Source organism: Centruroides vittatus, unplaced genomic scaffold (genome assembly GCF_030686945.1).
Source record: "Centruroides vittatus isolate TY-2023 unplaced genomic scaffold, ASM3068694v2 contig_2311, whole genome shotgun sequence".
Taxonomy (NCBI): Eukaryota; Metazoa; Arthropoda; class Arachnida; order Scorpiones; family Buthidae; genus Centruroides; species Centruroides vittatus.
Window position 1 is genome coordinate 186,851 of NW_027121447.1, and position 21,747 is coordinate 208,597.

The following is a 21,747-nucleotide window of genomic DNA, read 5'->3' on the forward strand; positions in this document are numbered from 1 at the left end:
ACTATAACGATTTTCAATTTATTAAATCGTTTATTTATTTTTCTTATGGTACAAATCAAATCACAGAAACATTTGCAAATTATAGAAGATGCACGTTATAGCAAAATGCGATTGCTTTTACTATAGAGAAAAGTTGTTATTAATGATATTTTTAAGATTAATTTTTGTGATATTTGATTAATAGAATAAAATTTGCTTATTTTGTACATTTTGTAAGAATGTTTTGTTCGTTTTCTGGCAAATAAGGGAGGTCAATCGATACATCTGCCTGCAGTTCCTTGCTGCTTGTTTCCACTGCATCTCAGTCTGGACTTAGAAATAACTGAATTGGATTATATAACGATCTATTTTTCTGATTCTTAATTTCATTTATTCACAGGTTTCGAAGTAATTTTGCATCTAAAATGAAACTGTATCATTGTTGAAATAATGGACGAAGAGGCGGGTGAGTGTGATTCGGAGGAGGTAAAATGTCATGTCAATCATGCACCTCATCCACCTCCAAAACAAGAAAAGACAGAAAGGAAGGAAGGCCAGTTGCTGTTGGAAGAAAAAAAGTTTCTTCTGTCTGTTAGAAAGAGGTGATTTGGCTTCTGTCAGAAGGTGAGATATTCCCCATTGATTTATTTATTAGCTATATGTGAATTCTGCCGCTATTTTGTCAGATTGTGATTACAACTTACGATAGATTTTCAGTTTTGTAGGTCAAAAGTTAACTTAGAGAATGATAAAAGATACTTTAAAGGGATGAATCTTATATCATTGACTCCTAATTTGTCTAACAAGTGTAATGAATTACAAAAGATTGTCGATATATCAATAGACATATTTTAATTAATATTTAATAGTTATTTTTTTAATCTTATATTTAACAGTCTAATCGAAATACAGGAGAAGATCGTGTAGTTTTATGTTACAATGAATGTAAACATATTAGACATAAACAAAAACAGTATTAGAGTTATCAATCATGTATAATTATTTATGAATTTATTTATTAGTTACTTAAGAATTTAAAAAAAACTAATTAATTTATAAGCAAAATTTAAAAATAATTTTTGAAAAATATTGATATTATCTATTTATTTCAGATTTTTATATATAATTGAATAAATAATGCATGCAAAATAGTATTTTTTTATTTAAGAAAAATTAAAGTTTATCCAGACAATATAAAATTTCAAGAAAAAGAGATTATTATTCAAATTCCAAACTTGTTAACGATATTTCTACTCTTGATAAAAGCATTTTTCTTACATCTCAGTAATTAATGATTAATTAAATTTTATACTGAAATTGTTCTCTCCGAATAAAGAACATAATGCTTACAGTTAGATTATTGTGACTCCTAGCAAGATACAGCATTCAATTAACGACTGCGAAACATCCTAAAAAGCAGCAGTTTCAACATAAAAACGTCTGTTAAAACAACAAATGTAAAAAAAGAATATAAAAAATTATTGTCGTTTAAGTTCATTAAGATTTCTATTTGTTTTATTTTTATATGTTTTTCCCGATTTAACTGTTTCTTTTTTTAAGACCTAAGCTATTTATTAAGTTCAAATGGCTAAAATAACGATTTTAAATTAGTAAAAAAAAAATTATTTAAAATCTTGACTTTAGTGCTTTTTTTTAAAGTGAAAATAGACTTTCCATCTCGTTCGTTATTATAAATTAACGAGTGGTAGCAAAAGAAAGAATATAATGGAAGAGAGCAAACTGTAGAATCTGAAATTGGATTGTTACGAATTGGTTATTATCAAATGTGCTTTGGTGACAGGTGAAGGGAGAAACGATTTTATGGTAGTGAACTTGATTCTGTCTCTCACACCAACTTTATTTCATATCTTATTACTAAGTAATTCCGTCTTGATTGAAATGCAACGTACTATGCATCCTATTTATTTTCTGAATCCTTCAAGATTTACCCATCGAGATTGTATCGATCTAATGGATTATATCTAAATAACGTAAAAAGCTACTTTTCTCCCATAAAATTTCACAATAACTTTATTTATTAGAAAGATTTGTATATATATAAACGAGTAAGTAACAGGCCATAAATCTATTTTGCTGAATGATATTTTGTTGTGATTTAAAAAAAAATAAATTGATAACATAAATGCGTATAAAAGTATAATTACCTTGTTTCAAATAAATTTTATCTTTCTTTTGTTCTTCTTGTGTATATCGATATTTCAAGTGCTTCCGGAGAGCGTTGATAGAATCTTTCGTTAAGCTCGTGATTTTAAATATAAGCATTTCTTCTTTAGAAAATAAATAGACGGATCGACCTGGTTAAGTTAGTCGATCACAGTAAAGAGTTGAGATATAGAGATTTTTAAGACGATTTTATATATTTAATAATTGCTAATTAATAGAATTTGGTCTCAAAATATTTCGAAAAAAATAATTAAATATAATAGTAAGATCGTAAAGAAATTTTTCATTTTTCATGGAATTATCCTATTATTATTCTAACTTATTTTACCATCGAATTACCATAATTTATGGAAATTACTTATCTGTTTTTTTTTTAAATATCTAACAACGACTTTTTAACGATGATTTGTTTTTTGGTATTCTTCAGACTATTAATTTTTCTCAGATAAAAACTGCAATCTTTACTGTCGAGAGATGCTTATATTTTCTACTAGGAAATGCGATCTCATTATAAGGCGATTAATTGTTTTAACTGCATATTCCAATGAACCACTAATCTATTTTCGATGAGATGTTGCTGCCAAAAACAATCTTAGTTATAAGCCGATTTAAATATCGCAGAGAAAAATAAAAAATTCTTTTTATTCGATTTTAAAATTCATATATTTGACGAATAAATCTGACGAATTGATTTTTGTTCTTTTCTCATATATGTGTAAATATCTTGAATTCAGAAAGGCTTTTACAGTTATTTTTAAATACGTAAACTTCTAATCAAATTTTCTGTTTTTTTTTATTATTTATATTCATTGTTTTCTTCTCAGATATCTAGAATCTGCCAAAGAAAAAGGCCAAATCAATATCAATTGCGTGGATCCCCTAGCAAGATCCGCTCTGTTGATGGCCATTGATAATGAAAATTTGGAAATGGTAGAATTATTAATAAAATATGGTGTAGAAACAAAAGATGCATTACTTCATGCCATTAGTGAAGAATATGTCGAAGCAGTCGAAGTATTGCTGGAACATGAAGAAGCTCATCACTCGCCAGGGGAACCACATGTAAATATGTCTTTGATAATTGTAATTGTAATAAAATATTAAATACAGTATTTTACGGCATATAAGACGCAACCCCATTTCAGGGCAGAATATTTAGGGAAAAGTATTTAGTGTATTTAAAAACAATTCCGCGCCTTTGACATTCGACTCCCAAAATTTTAATTTACCATTAAAATATTCAACATGAATACATGAAAAAGCTGCTTTTCATTCTTCGTAATGGCAAAGACTAGGATATCTAGACACAAAAATCATATAAGTTATATGATTTTTACTTCTTAAACGCCCTACCTTTAGTAATAGCAACGATGAATTTCCTCACAGGCTATTCTTATGTATCAGTTCATATCCTCCCCATAGACAGCTGAGGTTTACCATTAAATATTTTAAATTTTAAATTAAATTAAACTTTGTAAATATTTTATTGCTAGCAGGAAAACTAATTTTTAAAACAAGATCTAAAAATTTTAAACAGAATGTTTAGTGATTGACTAAAAAATCATTCAATTTCACTTTTTTGAGATGGGATGGGGTAGAGTGAAAGTTGGAAAAATGGTAACATTAATTAAAAAAAGATGCAGGTCGAATTTTTAGCCTGTTTTTGGACAAAAATTGCTTCTTATATGTCGTAAAATACACTATTATCAAATTTCGTTCAAGTGCGTTAAATAATTATACTGTTTACATAGTATAATTTCGTGAAAACAATCATATACAATTAGATGAATGAATAAATTTAAGACTTTTTATTCCTCTCATTTTCTAGAATTTTATAGAAAATTCGTGAGTTTAATCGATTAACTAAGGAAATATTACTAATCTACAGTACCTTGCGTGTATTTAATAATTTGGTACAATACAGTACCAAATTATTAGATCCATGCAAAAAAACTTGATGATTTATTAGTTTTTGATGTAATAATTCAATAAAAATGCAATTGTTGATAGGATTATTTAAAATATTAATGTTTTATTCGTCTATGTAAGTAAGCTTCTGCATATAAAAATTTGAATTTCATAGAACTTAAAAAAAATAAAATAAAAATTAGTATCTTGAATAATCATCTTTAACAGCTTTCTATATCATAAGGAATACTCTATACATTTTTTAAATTTTTGTTCTCATAAATGGGGCTGTGCTGCCATACCTTTCTAAGAACCTTCGTCACTTCCCTTTTTGTTACTTTCTTTTACATTTATAGTGTTGCAATATAAAAAAAAACTTATTAAAAGTATTTCGGATATAATAGAGAGTAAGAATATCATGAAAAAATACTTATTCTTTAAAAAATATTATGAAAAAAGAAGAAAATAGTACAAAAAGTATGATTTTAGTCAATGGGTCTAATAATCTGGCAAGGTACTGTACAGTACATCTGGTCTGGTTTTTCACATTTGAAGTTAGGGGCGCAGGATCCTCGAAAAAGTGGAAAACTTAACTGTTAATATTGTTGATTATATTTAACACAAAAATAAAATGATACAATGTACTGTAACAGTATGTTTTATAAATTTAAAATTAATTATAGTACCAGCAATGTAAGCTAACACACACAGAGAGAGAAATAGGCAATACACTACATTTATAGTATGATGTAATGCAATACAGGCACAGTATTTAGATAACAGTATAATTATTAAAGTTGCAAGAAACGCGAGATACAGTGCACACTGAGATACAAAACGCGTGATTGAGGCTGGCTAGTATCAAGCCAAAGAGCGTAGTGTCCCCAAACAGAATGCATAGTCCACTGTTCTTTAACGCACTGAAACTTTTTACGGCAAATTTGTATATATTTTACGATAGGAAATGATAAAATAGTTTAATAATAAATAAGTTTTATGTATTTATAATTTACTAAACTTCTTATTTATATTTATCTAATTTACGCGCATTGCCTGCAATTTTCCGCAGTAGGCAGCAAAACTAAAAGAATTCCCATTTAATAATTGATGGAAAATTTCCTTATATGCAGTAATGACAAACGTTAGACATTGTAATTAACAATAGAATTTAAAGACTAATTAAAAGCTTAAAGTTTAACGATTTATTAAGTTTATATATCAGTAATATATTAATTAATATTAAATTTCAAACTATTTCAGAGTTGGGAAGCTATCGATCAAGATACTGCAACTTTTACACCCGATGTAACTCCACTGATACTGGCTGCTCATCGTGATAATTACGAGATCTTAAAGATCTTACTGGATAGAGGATGGGATATACCGCTCCCTCATGAAGTCCGGTGTGGTTGTAACGAATGTGTGCGTTCTAGATCTGAAGATAGTCTACGACACTCCAGATCTAGGATTAACTCCTTCAGAGCACTGGCATCTCCGTCCTTGATAGCCTTGTCCAGCAAGGATCCCATTTTTACGGCCTTCGAATTAAGTTGGGAATTGAGGCGTCTTAGTTTTATGGAACATGAATTTAAGAACGAATATCAAGTAAGAAAAAAATCAAAAATTTTTTATTTTTATTTTTATATTTTAATTTAAATTAATGCGTTTTTCTATTGTAGGAACTGAGAAGACGTTGTCAGAACTTTGCCACGGCTTTACTGGATCATACGAGGAGTTCTTATGAGCTGGAAGTGTTATTGAATCACGATACAACCGGCCCTGCTTTCGAACATGGTGATCGTATGCACTTGAATCGTCTTAAACTGGCAATTAAATATAAGCAGAAAAAGGTAAACATAAACAGAGATTGGTATTTAGTTAATCGAAATTCAATAAATTGAAATGCGATCGTTTTCGAAGAATTTACTTTGCAATCAGAGAGTCCCATTCAAAATCTTTTAATAAGGAGAGTTTAATGATGTAATTAAAATGGTACGAAAATTCCACAGATTCCTTAGGATAAAAGCTGCTTGAAGTAGGCTATGCGCTGATATCATTCAAAAATTAAAAATGAATAAATAAAAATTTGCCGTTTATTTCGGTTTTCCTACTGTGTAAAGGAATAATTTATAAATATTTAATATATTCTCAATTTATTATTTATTTTTTATTTATTTAATAAAAGCACTTCGTGGAACTACGCCTCTAGCAAAGTATGCTTTGAAACATATTTAATGCATTATGTATAAATTATGTAACATTAAACATAGTCGGATAACTAAAGCACGACAGAATTTTGTTTTGTTTATATGATTAATTTATAACTGGTTGATAAAAAATGAAATAACATTAGATAAATTGTAAAACTTGAAATAATATTTTTATAATTTGTATAAGCTGAATCGAAGATTTTATGTAAGAAAAGGCATTTTTTTTCTCTGAAAGGAACCAAACGGGAAATGAACTCTAGCAAACATCACCTAAATTGCTGCAATTTGTGAGATAATATTAAAGCCTATTCTCTTTAAGACAGCATGACGCAGCGCAGAACATAGCAGTAAAGTGCAATTCACAATTACTTTTATATTATTTCTACAAACATTCTTAAGTCAAGATATTCCCATTAAATAACATAAAAAACAAGGTACTGTATTTTTAATGCCATGAATTGCGCTGCATTATGTTGATTTAATGGTAATTGGTCTTTACAAGTTAGCATGTAATCTTTATTTGATTTTGGATATAAATTTTTCAAAGCAACACACCGAATATATACTACATTATACGATTTTGCAATTCGTATGCTAAGATAATAATTGGATACGATTTATCGAGAAGAATTAGTTAATCATATCACATTTTTATCTCCGGCTGTTATTTGCTTATCTCTAAGTATTTAATTCCTCAATCAGAAAAACTGGATAAAATTTATCTTTAAAAAATTCGGTTTTGTAGAATATCATAAATAAAAAATGTTATTAGAAGAAGTTATGAAATTACTTCAGGAATATCTCTCGTCTACAAAAGATAATATCGAATTATATTACATACTTCAGAATTTTATTTTTATCATGTCGGCTTATTATTGGCTTTTGTAATATAATATATAGCCCATTAAATAAATATTCTAGATGAACTAACTAAAAACAATTTTAGAAACTTCTAAATAAGATCAGAAGTATCTAAGTCTAATAATATATCGACTATGAATAAATGTCATTTTATATAGATTTGCATAAATCTCGTTATTAGTTTTATCAAATGTGCCGCTCCCTATAACGATTTTTATCTTTAAAATTTATTATTTATCACACAAACAGAAAATTATATTTTTTCAAACGTAGCGAAGCCCAAATGTAAAATATTAAATAGAGAATCTCGAAGGGATATTGTTTTAACAAAAAATTCTCCCTTAGATTTTCCTTAACGTCAACAATATTTTTTTTTATTTAGTTGTCGAATTATTCGCTAATATATTATCTAAAGCGCTTTAACTTTACTGATCAATAATAATAAAGGATATTGCGTTACTAAATAAACTAAGGTAATTTAAAACTTAGATAAGATAGAAGTGATAGAACTGAATCGCTTTTCTTTTCTTGAGACTTATTGGATAGACTTATTTTATAAATTTGATCAGTTTTCCATTATCATGACCAAAGCTAAATATTCGACTTTTTACCATCCATTTGTAATACTGCATTAAATTTAAGAAATAGAAAAGATCTTTTCCATTCGTGGATTCGGTTTACGGCGACAAAACCAAATTTGATAACGCTTCTAAAACATCATCTATATGCTATATTTCAGTATTTTTAAGAAAATTGCATTTTTATGAAATATATTACTTAAAAAGGAACCGAACTCGTTTTATTCTAATAATTTTACCGTACAATATATCAATTTAAATATAAAAAAAGTGTAAAGGACATATCCTGCATGCTTACATTCTATTTTTTCCTACTTCTTCTTCTGTTTTAGTTTTGTGCCCATCCAAACGTGCAGCAGCTCCTCGCCTCTATTTGGTATGAAGGGCTTCCTGGTTTTCGAAGGAAAAATGTCGTGTTTCAGACTCTAGAGATTTGTAGAATAGGCATTTTGTTTCCCGTCTATTCAACATGTTACATCGTAGCACCTCATTCGTCTTTAGGAAGAACCATGAGGAAGCCTTTTATCAAATTTATCTGTCACTCGGCCTCTTACGTCACATTTTTATGTAAGTATAATATATCTATATTTCTAATTTAAATAAAGTTATAATATCAATAAATAATATTTGGTATTTGAACATATCAAACAAATGCTTCGAATGCAGTAACTCTTATCTGTTCGAACTTAAACTGTTATTTTTCACATAAAATAGACGTATAGAAACATACAGAATGCATCAGTTGATTTTATGAGTCTGGGCACGTCTCCAAAACCTGAGAATGCCGTTTAATATGATAAATGTTAGCTCAAATTTCACATACAGAATAATAACACATCGAATACTGTAATTGTAACTTTTTCCATATTATTTGATTTGTCATTTAAATGATTTAATATGAATGAAAAACTCGAATTCAGCGCTCTATTTTTGATTTCTTCATATTCTAATGGAAATTTAGAAATCTTAGAGAAGCTAAAAAGTATTATTTAAAGTATTCAATATACAGAAAAGTTTATATAATCTACTTTATATTCTATTATTTAAAAACTGCATCAGATCGTAAATGAAATGGAACCGTATAATGGATATATAATCTGAAAATTTTTATGTATAAGATTAAAATTATTTATACTTAATTAAATTTAAAATAAGGTTGTTTTTTTACTTGATAAGTTAAAATTTATAATCAATCAGGACGAAATTCTTAACAGTAAATACTCCAATATAAGTAGTCCCAATGAAACTGTAGAATGTCTTTCTAAACAGTCTTTAGCTCTTCATCAATCAAATGGACTCAGTACAGCAATCAATAAAGTCGGTTCCAATGATTTTGAAAATTCTATTGCACTTTCATTTGGCAATATTATCATGAAACTATTTAAAGCTATTGAAACCTTTTTGGTATACTTTTAACCCTTGAAAGCTATTGCGCTTCAAATCCCATAAAGACTATTTAACTCTTCACTAGATTTTCCGGCCTTGTAACGAAAAATTATACATTTGAAACTGTGCATTTGAAATTGTATCGTCTAGAAATAATAATAGCAATAAATAAAATAACAATATTTATTATCTTGTTGAAGTTTTAAAATAATTACTTTACAATTAAAATTATAAGTTGAAGTAATGGAATGTTTAATATATACGAATTATTTAATGATGATACTTTTATACTAATTTTACTGATGTCATATTTACTAAGGAATTTTTTGTTATTTTGATTTAAATTATGTTCAAATAACACTGAAAATAAATATTAAGGTGTGTGACTTTTCATTCAGTTGTCAGTGTAAAAGGTAAATTCATTTATAGAAGTTAAAATGTCGTTGCAATTTAGTCGTACTTCTCTCCTTCAATTAAATAGAATTTTAGAAATTATTGTTCCATTTGTGCAGATTTCTATATATAAAATAGCAGTGAGTCTTTCGAGTTATGTAATTAAAGTGTAGTCATTTTAAATAAGTTATTTTAAAATTTTCCAGTACTAAACAATAATTATTTTTATCAAAAAATGATAATTCTCGCTGTCGTCCGTGTCTGTTTGTCTTTCCTTAATCTCGAGAATAGAGTTGGATAGATGAAAGATGAGACCAGATATGGAACCTTATGGGCGGGAGACCTTGATTAACTATATAAAAACTTCTGATGCAAACCGGAAATCACGTTATTTCAATTCAAAACTTCCCCTGAAAGCAGTTAATAGATGACCGACACGACTTTATTGGTAAAAGAAAAGTATGACGTACAGGGGCAAGCCACTAATAATTTGAGATAAGAAAACATATATTTTAAATAAATTAAAAATATGATTAAAAATTGCAGTCCAGTATTGTGTATTGTGACGATGTCACAGTAAATAATTGCTTGTAAGTTATACTTTTCTGCCTGAGAGATCGTAAAACTTGTTTAGTAAAAAAACTAAATAATTTAATTTTATATTACTACATTTTCAATCAATTTAATTGAAGAAAATCTTTAGTTATAATTAAGTGTGCATTCAACAAGTTGCTTAATCAGTCAGTACAATTTCCTAACGTTATCAATAATTCAAATTACGTTGATATCAATTAATTAAAATATATCAATTAAAAGCAAACTTAGATCGGTTATTATCTTCCATATGAACTCTAATAAACTCGATTATTCAGTTTAATATGTACACAAAACTAAAATTTTTTTAGAATTAAACAAAATTTGATCCTTTTTATGCTTAATTTTCACACCAGAAACATGGTACATTTCTTTATTTTTTGACATTTCTAGAGCATCCTATTTAAAATTCTAATCGAATTCAATAAAAATGAATGATAATTCAAAAATGCACACTAATAAATGCAGTTTTTATTCTAAATTCTATTCATATTATTAAAATAAAAATTAATTAATAAGAAACTGTAGTTCTGTGGCTATTTTTATTTTATTTAATTATTAATATTTATTAAACGAATAATTTTGTATGGTGAGAAAATATAATTATGTTTTAACATGCATAATTTAATACATAAGTTAAAACCAGCACGAATGTTAGCGAATGTCTTTTCGTTTAATACTAGAATGTTATATTAGTAAGTCTTAATTCTAATTCTTTTTACTGTTCTTTGGCATAAAAAGTAGTATGAAAGCATTTTAATCGCTTAATTAACATGGTATAGAAAAGCAGTTGAATATAACAACTAAAAACTATTCGCAATATTAATATATATATATATAATAGATTTTTAATTAAATAATTATATACAATAATCGCTTTAATTTTAATAAATAAACTGATTTTAAAACAATATTTTAATAATAGTGGATTACTAAATAATTAAATAGAAATTACAAATAGCAGGTAAATTTACTACTTTCAAATGAATAATATTTGACAGAAATTAAAAATATTACAATTAAATTGTCGAATATATAAAATTTCTAATTCATGAATATATTAAGTTTGTTAAATCATTTAAAATTATTCTCTTTGCATTTTTTCGTGTCTAGCCGAGCCTTTTGTCTTTTTATAAATTCATTTGATTATTGAAGCAAATCCAGATAAAGTGGACTAGGGACCCAGAAGCAGAAGGGACTCTTTATTTTATTCTTCTATTGTTTAATTATTCTTTTAATAAATAACAAAAGTCTGATTTTATTTGCATGCTTTTATGATTTTCGGAAGGGATCCGCATTCATTACTTCATTCTGCTATTTTCAGGCCTCAGAAATTAGCTCTAAGGCTTCAAATGTTTAGAAAATATCTTAATTTTATAATATAAAAAATGATAGAGAATTTTTGTTTAAAATGAAAACCGTTTTAGATATTTTTTATATTCATTTAAATTTTGAACTCTTAAATTTTTATTTATATACTTAATTTACGAAGTTATGTAAATTTATTAGATAATGTGAATAATTTAATTTTGTCAAATAAAATAGATTACAGTAAAATCCAATTCAATTAGAATTGAGTGAAATGATGTTGATTTATATATATTCTTATTTATAGCCAATTTATTGCCATTTAAACATTTTGCAATTATTCAAGTTATTTCAATATTATTAATATGGTCATTCCAGAAATGCGTATTAATTCAAAGTTAATGCTGAAACCCATTTCGAAATTTTTGGCTCTCGAAGATGATTCAATGTTATGTTTTCTTTAGTTGTTGTAAATTGTTCGCCATACATTCGAATAAATAAGTTATGTATTTAATCCGGATTTTTCTCCAATATTAGGATAATAATTAAATTAGTAAACCCCGAATTTATATGCTAAAACATTTTTTTTTCTTTTGATATGATGGGATGTCAAACCTACATATTTGAGATTTCCTTCGATTTCTATTATGCTGATTTTATGTAGCATATTTTTCCATATTTTAGTGGTTACTACATATTTCTCCATATTTTGTGATATTCGTCATACCTCTAGCTTTTTCTGGTATGTCAATAGCATTAGGGCAACTATTGGTAGTTGCTGCGTATAAGGTTAACAGAGACCAACGAAAATAATGTCTTACCAATAGGGAGGTCTTTATTCGAACGAGTAAAAGCTAAAAGTTATATATATATATATATATATATATATATATATAAGTAATTTTACAATACTTTAAATGAAATCCCGAACGCTTAGGGAAGAAGTTATTGTTTTATAAGTGCAATGAGTAGTATTGGTATTGCACATCCGGAGTGAGTCTACGTGAAGTGTTGATCGCACCTCTATGTACTGTACCTAAGGTAGCAAACGTATTACTTTAGTACAGCTGTAATTTCAACAATTACTGTTAAACAGATTTTTAAAAAAAGTTAAATAACCAATCGGAGTTTGAGTTTAAGTATTCCTTCACTCTTGAATTTTTAACAGTTCAACGACTATTGTGCAGCTGTTTACTCAGCCTTGGTTTATTCAAAATTTTTATCGGGCTGCAATTTGAAAAAAAATTATAGATCTATAACTTCCCACTGTCGTTCGTCTGTCTGTCCTTCCTTAATCTCGAGAACGAAGTTGGATAGATGAAAGTCGGAACCAGATATGGAAGGCTTAGTATTTAATCAATTTAAATATAACTGTTGTCATTATTTCTGTACTATAAAACAGTGTTCTGGTAGTTTTACTTGGTAACTTGATGATTTGAATATAATTATGTTTATTCTTTTTGCCATACGAACAAATTAAACTATTTTTGAAGTATTTATGTGTAAAGATGTGCTATGGAACATCAAGATGAGAAGTGAAATACGGGACCCTATTCCGAATATCCGAATTCTTGCCGACTGCAAATTTAAAAAACTTTTTGATTTATTTATCGTGCTTTTTTTTACATATTTTAGGGTTTTTATAACATATTTACGTACATATTTCATAGATTTTTGTAACATAAATCTGGGCCTTATAACTTACTGTAATTATATGTAGATACTAGAACATTCACCCAAAATATTCAATAAATACAGTAGCAAAATCGTAATTTCATTGGGGCAGTAAATATACAGTAAACAAATCTATGGATTTGGACCGTATAATAGGAATACAATAGAAGAATTGGGATTTTACTTTCGTGGCTGTTATGTACATTTAACGCAGGGAAAGTAAGGCAATCAGATAAAACACAGACACTCTAAGATAACTACCTTTTATAATAATTAATAATAAAATCTCATAACAGATGGCGCCACAGACAATTTTAACCTTTTTAGGGAATGTTACACAACTCGTTGCTGGATTTTTTTAAGGAGTATTAATGGACGGTTAATAGATAATATCACGGTATTAAAAGAATGTCTAAATATTATACACAAAAAATTTTAACTTATTGAAGATAACATTTTAACGTTTTTACAACAATTAAACTTATACATAAAAGTTAAAAATCGTATTGTTAAATGTAAAATTGCCTTTTTCTAAAAAGTGATTTTAGAACGAACTCCTTATTTAGGTGTTAGGCACGTGAAGAAATCCCGAAAAACTGCACGTGACCAGCTCGTTAGTGAAGCTCATGTGGTTTTATCCATTCGGCCATTGTGGGCGCATTAGTTTGTGAAATAGGAGAATTTCCGAAAAACATTAAAATAAAAAAAGATATATATAAAAATTCCATTACTAATTTTCTTAAGAAATTATATACTATGACTTTTTAATACTAATAGTCCACCTTATTAAAGTTAATTTAAAATATTTCGAACATTCGAAAATTCAAGTGTATTTAACCGAATTTTCTGAGTACCGAGATAATAAAAAATCAAATCCCCGAATACAAAAATTTCTCTGCTATTCTGTACTATTATACTTCTCTGCATTTTTACTTCGAGTAAACAAAATTCATTGGCATATATCAATATTTATTTAGAAAAATGAGCACTTGATGCAGTTTTTATTTAATTGAAAGAAAAGTTAATTAAACCTTGTTCGTAATTATAATTGCCTTTAAATAAAATTTGATTATACTTTTATATTCTTAACGTTTTACTTTCATATAACTTTCCTGCTATTGGTCATGTCTGATTCATTTTAGAATCTATTTTCATAGTAAGGTGATAATTCTTTTGACTTCAATGGCATGTTAACACGGTGTATCAGCACTCGTGGCTTTCTAAACTATTATAAGAGGACTTTATTAAAATATCTTTCTATATAAGACGGAAAACATCACGCATTGATCAGCAGATCAAAAAAGTATTTTATTCACGATAGGATTATCTCCAGTGAATTTATCTATTGCCCCGATCATGTTCTCTAGAATTCATTTTCATGTTTTCATTCTGGAATTTCCAGATTCTCTTAGGACATTAAATTGAACGTAAACCGGAAAAAAGATAGCTTGAAATGTGTCAAACATCTGAGATGAGATGATGCAACAACTGTGTTGGCTGTGATTTCTTGACATGCAGGGTGTTGTAAATATCAAGAGTTCGTGCAACGTCTAGTTTCGCGTAATACATAACAGATATTATTTATTAAAAATAAGAAAAAAATAATTTTTAAAGTATTTTAATGTAGAGTAAAATCGGTAGCATTAAATTCTTAGTGCAAGACATTTATATTGAGTCTTGCAATCTTTTAATTTTTTTGGTTAATGTTACCTTAGGTGCCAAGATGACGGCTCGTCTCTGATTCCAGCAAGGAAACAGTGGGACGCACGTTCTAACCTAACCTAACCTATTCTAATAAACTACCATAATTATTAGCAACCAAATTATTAGAATAGGTTAGGTTAGAACGTGCGTCCCACTGTTTACTTGCTGGAATCAGAGACGAACCGCCATCTTGGCACCTAAGGTAACATAAACCTTTTTATTCAATCACACTTCAACTCGGACGAACATTCCATACTTTATTCCAAAAGAATACAATTCATTGAAAATTATTTTATAAGCAAATTATAACTAGTGAAATATTAATTTAAATTGGACGAATAATTCGTAAGTTAAATTATTGAAGAATTTCAGAAATTTTTCTGATAGTTACTTTTTTATTAATTTATATTTATTTGAATTATATAACTATAGGAAGCGTTAACTGCTTGAATTTCAAGTTAGATTAATATATAATTTTTCACAGTTCACATGTTGAATAAATGTGAATATTAGCCGAAATATGTTAATAATTAAATAAAAATATTTGTAAAATATAAATGTAAAATGAATTTGAAATTAAGACGGATAAATTATTGTAGTGTTGCTGATTTTGGCATCGCAAAGAATCGAAACGGTAGTGGTGGAATGGTTCGGAACGGAAGAGATGAAGGCACGAGTCAAAGGAGACGTCACCACCAAAAGAGGAGCAACTCCTAGCATCGTGGAACTGATGATTCTAGCATGGGTAATGGGTATGTCAGTGTATGTTTAACATTTAGAATGTAATATATGTTCGTAAGAACGCTTTGGTTCGTATTTTAAATTGAAATTAGATAGAATTTTTTGTGAATTTAGTAAATTAAGTAAGTTCCTAATTGAGAAGTTATTTGCACACATTTTGAAAAATATAGGTCTTATATGGAGTGAAATAAAACAGCTTTGGGAACTCGGCCTAACAGAATATGTGAATGACATGTGGAATATCATCGACTTCATCACTAACTCTCTCTATGTGGCAACAGTGGCCTTGAGAATAGTGGCTTATTTTCAAGTAAGTTTTAGACAACAAATTTCATTAATGATAATCTCTGCATAAAAATTTATTAAAATATAAACATTCCTTCACAGTCAAATTTCGCATCAAATAATCGTTTTATTCTAAAGACTAATATAATCAAGAGAACATTTACATCATTAATTGTACGTATTTCGGATTAATTATGCTTTAAATCAGTCATGAGCAACCCTCGGCCCTCAGGCCGCTTGCGGCCCGCGATGCCCTTTCTTTATATATGGCCCCAGGGCTTTGGCAGCGTAGTTTTATTTTTTCGTTTTCTGCTTCGTGCCATTATACAACTCCAATTAAGCCGATATTCGTGACGACGAACATTCAAACTAAATTCGACCAGTCAAAAGAAGAGAATAAAACTCTATATTATTAGTTTGCGTATCATTAGCATGTATTATTTTAGTATCCAGTGTACTGGCGGTTGTGGAATATATTGTTACTCGGCAGGCTTAAAGCTTGCAACTCAAAAAAACAAAAAATGTTAACGGCCCGCCGGAAACCTACGAAGTTCCCTTCCGACACTCACGCAAAAAAGGTTGCTCATCACTGCTTTAGATGATGCTAATAAAAGAAAATTTGTTAATAAGAAAAATAAATTTGTAAATTATTATTTAAGATATATTTAATTTTTATACTAAAATTAAGTTTAAACATTTTAAAAGCTTTTAAATCGCGTTATGATTTTTATTTTTAAAATTTTAACACTAAAATTTGTTGAAAATTTAAAAAAAATAATTAAAAATTAACGCATAGAAAATAATTATAAATAATTCTTGTTTTTATGCACAGATTTATATTTAATATCAATAATTAGACCAATGTAAGCATTTTCCCAAGGGAAAGATGATGATATCAGGTATCTTTTCTACAGGAAAGATTTCTATATATGAGTTAACTGCAAACTATTATTTACATGTCCCCTACATACAAAGTATATTTCCTTTTTACATAGAATGAGAATGCTTATGATGGCCAAGTAAGGGAAAATATGTATGTATATAATTATTTTATAACTCAATATTAGTCATCTTTCTCTCCCTCTTTCTCTTTTCTCTTTTCTCTCTCTCTCTAATCAGAATTTCTTCTGGATTTAATATTATATTCTTCAATTAGTTGATTGAAAACGATATTTCTCAATAGTCCTTCAGTTCATTAAAGAAGATTGATAGACAAAACGTTGAAAGATGCATCTTTTATATAAATCATATTTAAAAAAGGGATTAAAAATTAATTTTAAAAAGAGAATAAATAACTTTAATCGACATTTTTATTTCTTATCAGTAAAATTATTGTTATGAGTTGTTGTAAAATTAGTAATGAAACGTCCTCAAATAAAGAAGTTTTAAAAGAGCAATCGCACAGGAAAATTTAACTTAAATTAAATTATATTAGTTATTAAGTTGGAGAAAATTGAATTGTGCTAAATCGAATTTCTGAAACAATCGAATTTAAAGTCGGTTAATTATTTTTCTTATTAAAAAAGTGATCGATAATTAAAATAAAAATTACATAAATTAAATTTTGAAAAAGAATAATAAAATGTATAATTATTTTTCTGGTTACTATTTTTATAATTCTTTAATGTTAGTTATCAAGTTCAGATTCTGTCACAATCCGGATTACTGTCAGAATGAAAGTTGAATTTAACGACTTGGCATTACCAAATTAATAAAGAATCAATTCTGAAATTTAATACGATTTTAGCTTCTTGGTAGTTTTCTAAATATTTTATACAATTTGTCGTAAATGGGTGAACAAGATAATTTTTTCTATAGAAGAATTTGATGTTGACAAAATACAATTTCAATGTAAGTAAGAAGGAAACATCCACTTCCATATTCGAATTCCCTTCAAGGAAAAAAGATTTGTCGTTTGTAGTTACGTACAAACTATCCAATAGAGAAGCGAATATTTTATTTTCTGTGATCGAATCTTGATATAGAAAAAGAAACTGTTTTATTAAATGTTAAAATTAAGGAATGTAAAAGATAAAATAATTTTAGTATTAAACCGGCAATTGTTACAGAAGTTAATAAATAATTTAATCCAAGACTATGGAATATATTTATTGCATATTTTAGTTTACTGTACTTCTTATCAAATTATCTTTTTTTCATTTTTGACTTTTTTCACCTATGGGCACTAACGTAAGAGGGCTTTTTTTCATACCCATTATTTGTTCGGTAGGCCCAAAATGGGACAGCAATTAGTGAGGAAGGGAAACCGACATATCCAGGAGGAATGCCCACAAAAAATTCCTAAGGTTCCTCGCCCGGATTCGATCACGAGTGTCGGCCTTCATATGTTTAAATTAGTCATTGCAACTTTGATGTAAACTTTAATCTAATGATTAATCGACTTTTTTATTTGGATAAATATGAATAAAATATAAATAATTCAGTCGTTTTATTAACATATATATACGTACTTTTTATGTAATTATACGAATATGTATTTTTGAAATTATTTATAATGATCACGATATTTTTGAATTTTTAAAAAATATAATTCTCCTGTATAAAATTTTTTAGTAAGATATAGGCTATATAAAAATATAAAAATGAATTCGATTTTTATTAATCTGATCTTTTATATTTATTTATAAATAAGTATCGTATAACAAATAAACGTTTCGTTTGACTAGTAATTTTTTCTGAAAAGAGACAGATAATATTTCCTTAAACTAAAAAAAAAACTATAAAAATCAATTAAATATCTATGAAAATGTTATTTGATTTTATAATATTTAAAATAAATTAGATATATTTTCTTTTGCACTTAATTATAGAAAACTTTAAGACAATCGATTATGCGATATATTTAACATTTTAATTCATTTTTATATGTTTTCCTCTATGTTTTAATACGAAATCGGTAAAAATTTGGTTTTTTAAAAAATTTAATAAATATTTGCGAGAACATCTAGAAGAAATGAAGTATCACAATTTATTTCTTAAAAAATTGCCTTTTTTTAAAGGCAATTTTGTGTAAAACGTTATAATAAAATCGTTTCTTAAGTATGATGAGGTAATAATTGTATCTTCAACAAGCATATCCACTATAAAATTAATAAAACTATCAATTCTCGTACATAATAATCATTTACATGTATAATATCTGCATCGTTTAGGCTTCAAAATGCCATCAATTCTTAAATTTTCATTCCAACTCCATTTACCGTTCATATATAATCTATGTAGTGTATTGCAGTAATTTCACGGTCTGATTAAAGGGGAAAAAATACATTAAAAGCGCTCTTATGCGAAGTTCATGTTTTGGTACGATAATTTAATAAATACATGTTGAATTAACTTAGATATTTATTTAATATATTTATATCTATGTTTTACTAGTCGAAAATTAATTATCCCGTTAATTTGGATTTAACTTCATGAAATGAGATTTCTAAAATAAAATGGCATAAAAATTAGATTTGTCAGTTATCTAATCGAATTTCTTTAATTTTATTTTCTACGTTGACGGTATAAAAACACATTTGCTAAGTTATCATTTGTTTGCATTCGACTTAATTAGCTACTTTTAGAAAAAAGATTATGTTATTTAGATTAGAAAAAAGATTGTTTTATTTAGAATATACTGTATATTTTTTATATTTATTTTGTAAATAAATTTTATTTTTAGTTGGTATGATGTAATATAATTAATTCACCCAAGGAAACCGAAATGTTTTAATATTTTTAATGTGATTTTCTGTGTGTGTACTGTGTGTGTGTGTTTGTAAGTAAGCGTTGTATTTTTGTTTAGATTTTTACATTTTGTACTTTCCCATATATTTCGGAATATTTATTCTGAATGCACGGATTTGATCAGAAAGAGATTATGCAGAATAGAACGAATTTTATCGCCCTTTATTTAATACTTGCAGTTTGTCACGTCTCTGGTGAGGACACAGGACTCTATTATGTGGAATTATATGTCGTAATCCCATGCCTTTAACTTTATAGATATAGAATGTATCGTAATCCCACTGGATAAAGTTAAAATTATGGTAATGTTGAATCTCTGTATTTTGTTGGATAATAATTTTGAACAAATCGGACCTGCTGAATTTTTAATAAAAATGTTTATAAATATTTAATGTTTACTTTTAAAATTTAATAAATTAAATCGTGTGTATTTTTATTATTTTTAAAAAAATTTATAGTATTCATTTCATTCAAAATTCTCATATTTTAATTTAAAAAATGTAATTATACCATGTTTTGAACTTATTCTTTTTTTATAAAAGAAGATATATATATATATATATAATAAAATCAGAAAAATCGAAAGATAAAGGTCATAAACCTTATTGAATTTTCTGTCTATGATAGTCTCTGAATAATTATTTTCCCATTTTAAAATTAGGAATATCTATCATTCCTATCAATTGAAATTCATGCTGAGAAACAGCTGTTATCATCTGTGAATAATGTTATATCTTATCTAAGCTTGATTTATTTCAATGAGTGTTAATAAAATTTTTCAAGAATTAAATGAATTAACTTCTCCTTTTAATTGATAGTGTAAATTAAAATTTTGCTCGATAATTAGACCTATTTAATTTTTAAATAACTTCCGCTCATCGAAATATACTTGTATTTTCTATATTTTAAATTAACTATGAAAATTATGATTATTTAACAAAGTAAGAATAATATTTCGAATGTTTATAATGCAAATATTAAAAATAAAAAAGGTTTTTGTCTGGTTAATTAAAACTAAACAGAAGTTCTTACATATTTATTGTGATAAAATATATGATTATATTACCTTAAGATTTAACTTTAGGTTATATTCTTATAGGTTATTTACTTATATTCGATTTTAGGTTCAAAAAGAAATTTATCAAAATAGAGGGACAGCTTATCTGCCAAGAGAAAAGTGGGATGCTTGGGATCCCATGTTGATTGCAGAAGGTCTGTTTGCGGCTGCAAATATTTTCAGGTATAATAAAATTTGATAATAGAAAAATTGTTCGTTTAATTTGCTTATTTAAAAATTGTATAACAGTATTAAATAAATATGGAGAATTTTTTCCAGTTCCCTAAAGCTGGTCTACATTTTTTCTGTCAATCCCCATTTGGGACCATTACAAATATCACTTGGTCGCATGGTGATCGATATAGTCAAGTTTTTCTTCGTCTACACCTTAGTCTTGTTTGCCTTCGCTTGTGGCATGAATCAACTGCTCTGGTATTATGCCGAGATGGAGAAGAAGGTCTGCATTTCGGGGAGAAATCTCAACGATACTAAAACCGAGCCCGGTGCTTGTCTTACGTGGAGAAGATTTGCTAAGTAAATACAGACGATAAATTCTTTACTTATTCAGTATTTTTATCTGTCTCCGAACAAGATACAATAAATTTATTACATGATATTCTGCCACTAAATATTCTAACTGGTAATTAATTATGCTTTAATTGTAAATTATGTAAAAAAGATATATTTGCAATTTCCTGCTATCAGATATTTGATTTAAAATATAATCACTGCACTAATTGTTCATTCATTCTTTTTCAGTTAATGTTACATTCATTTATAGTGTCATCAATTTTCGATTCGTTAATTACGTATGGTTAAAAGCTAGTTTTAGTCTCTCTGATTTTTAAGTCAATCAGTATTATATATATATTTTTTTCTATAATGCGAACGATATTATTAGAAAATTTTAATTTCCTTCATTTTAAACGGCTTATACAATGAAATGAATAATTATTTTGATATCAGTGCAACGTTATTTCTAAAATAAAAATGCACGCAGTTTTAAAATTTTCGAATTCGTATATTTTTTCCAACTGATGTTATTTTAAGTAGCTAGAGGCTATTTTCTAAATTGTAAAAGAAATCGCTAAAGGAACTGAACTAAAAAAAAGTATGAATGATCAAAATTCCAACA

At 27.2% G+C, this 21,747-nt stretch overlaps 1 protein-coding gene across 1 annotated transcript in view; it reads left to right on the forward strand.

The window, feature by feature from the left end:
* The first annotated feature begins 385 nt into the window (after positions 1 to 385).
* The window catches only part of LOC136971087 (transient receptor potential-gamma protein-like), a 28,707-nt gene continuing 7,345 nt past the window's right edge, over positions 386 to 21,747 (forward strand). Inside the window, 11 exon segments of the mRNA XM_067265561.1 lie at positions 386 to 567; positions 569 to 603; positions 2,988 to 3,225; positions 5,332 to 5,676; positions 5,751 to 5,921; positions 8,053 to 8,287; positions 15,379 to 15,531; positions 15,691 to 15,830; positions 15,908 to 15,979; positions 20,680 to 20,795; positions 20,892 to 21,146. Coding sequence (XP_067121662.1) covers positions 430 to 567; positions 569 to 603; positions 2,988 to 3,225; positions 5,332 to 5,676; positions 5,751 to 5,921; positions 8,053 to 8,287; positions 15,379 to 15,531; positions 15,691 to 15,830; positions 15,908 to 15,979; positions 20,680 to 20,795; positions 20,892 to 21,146 — 1,898 coding nt within the window. The 5' untranslated portion in view covers positions 386 to 429.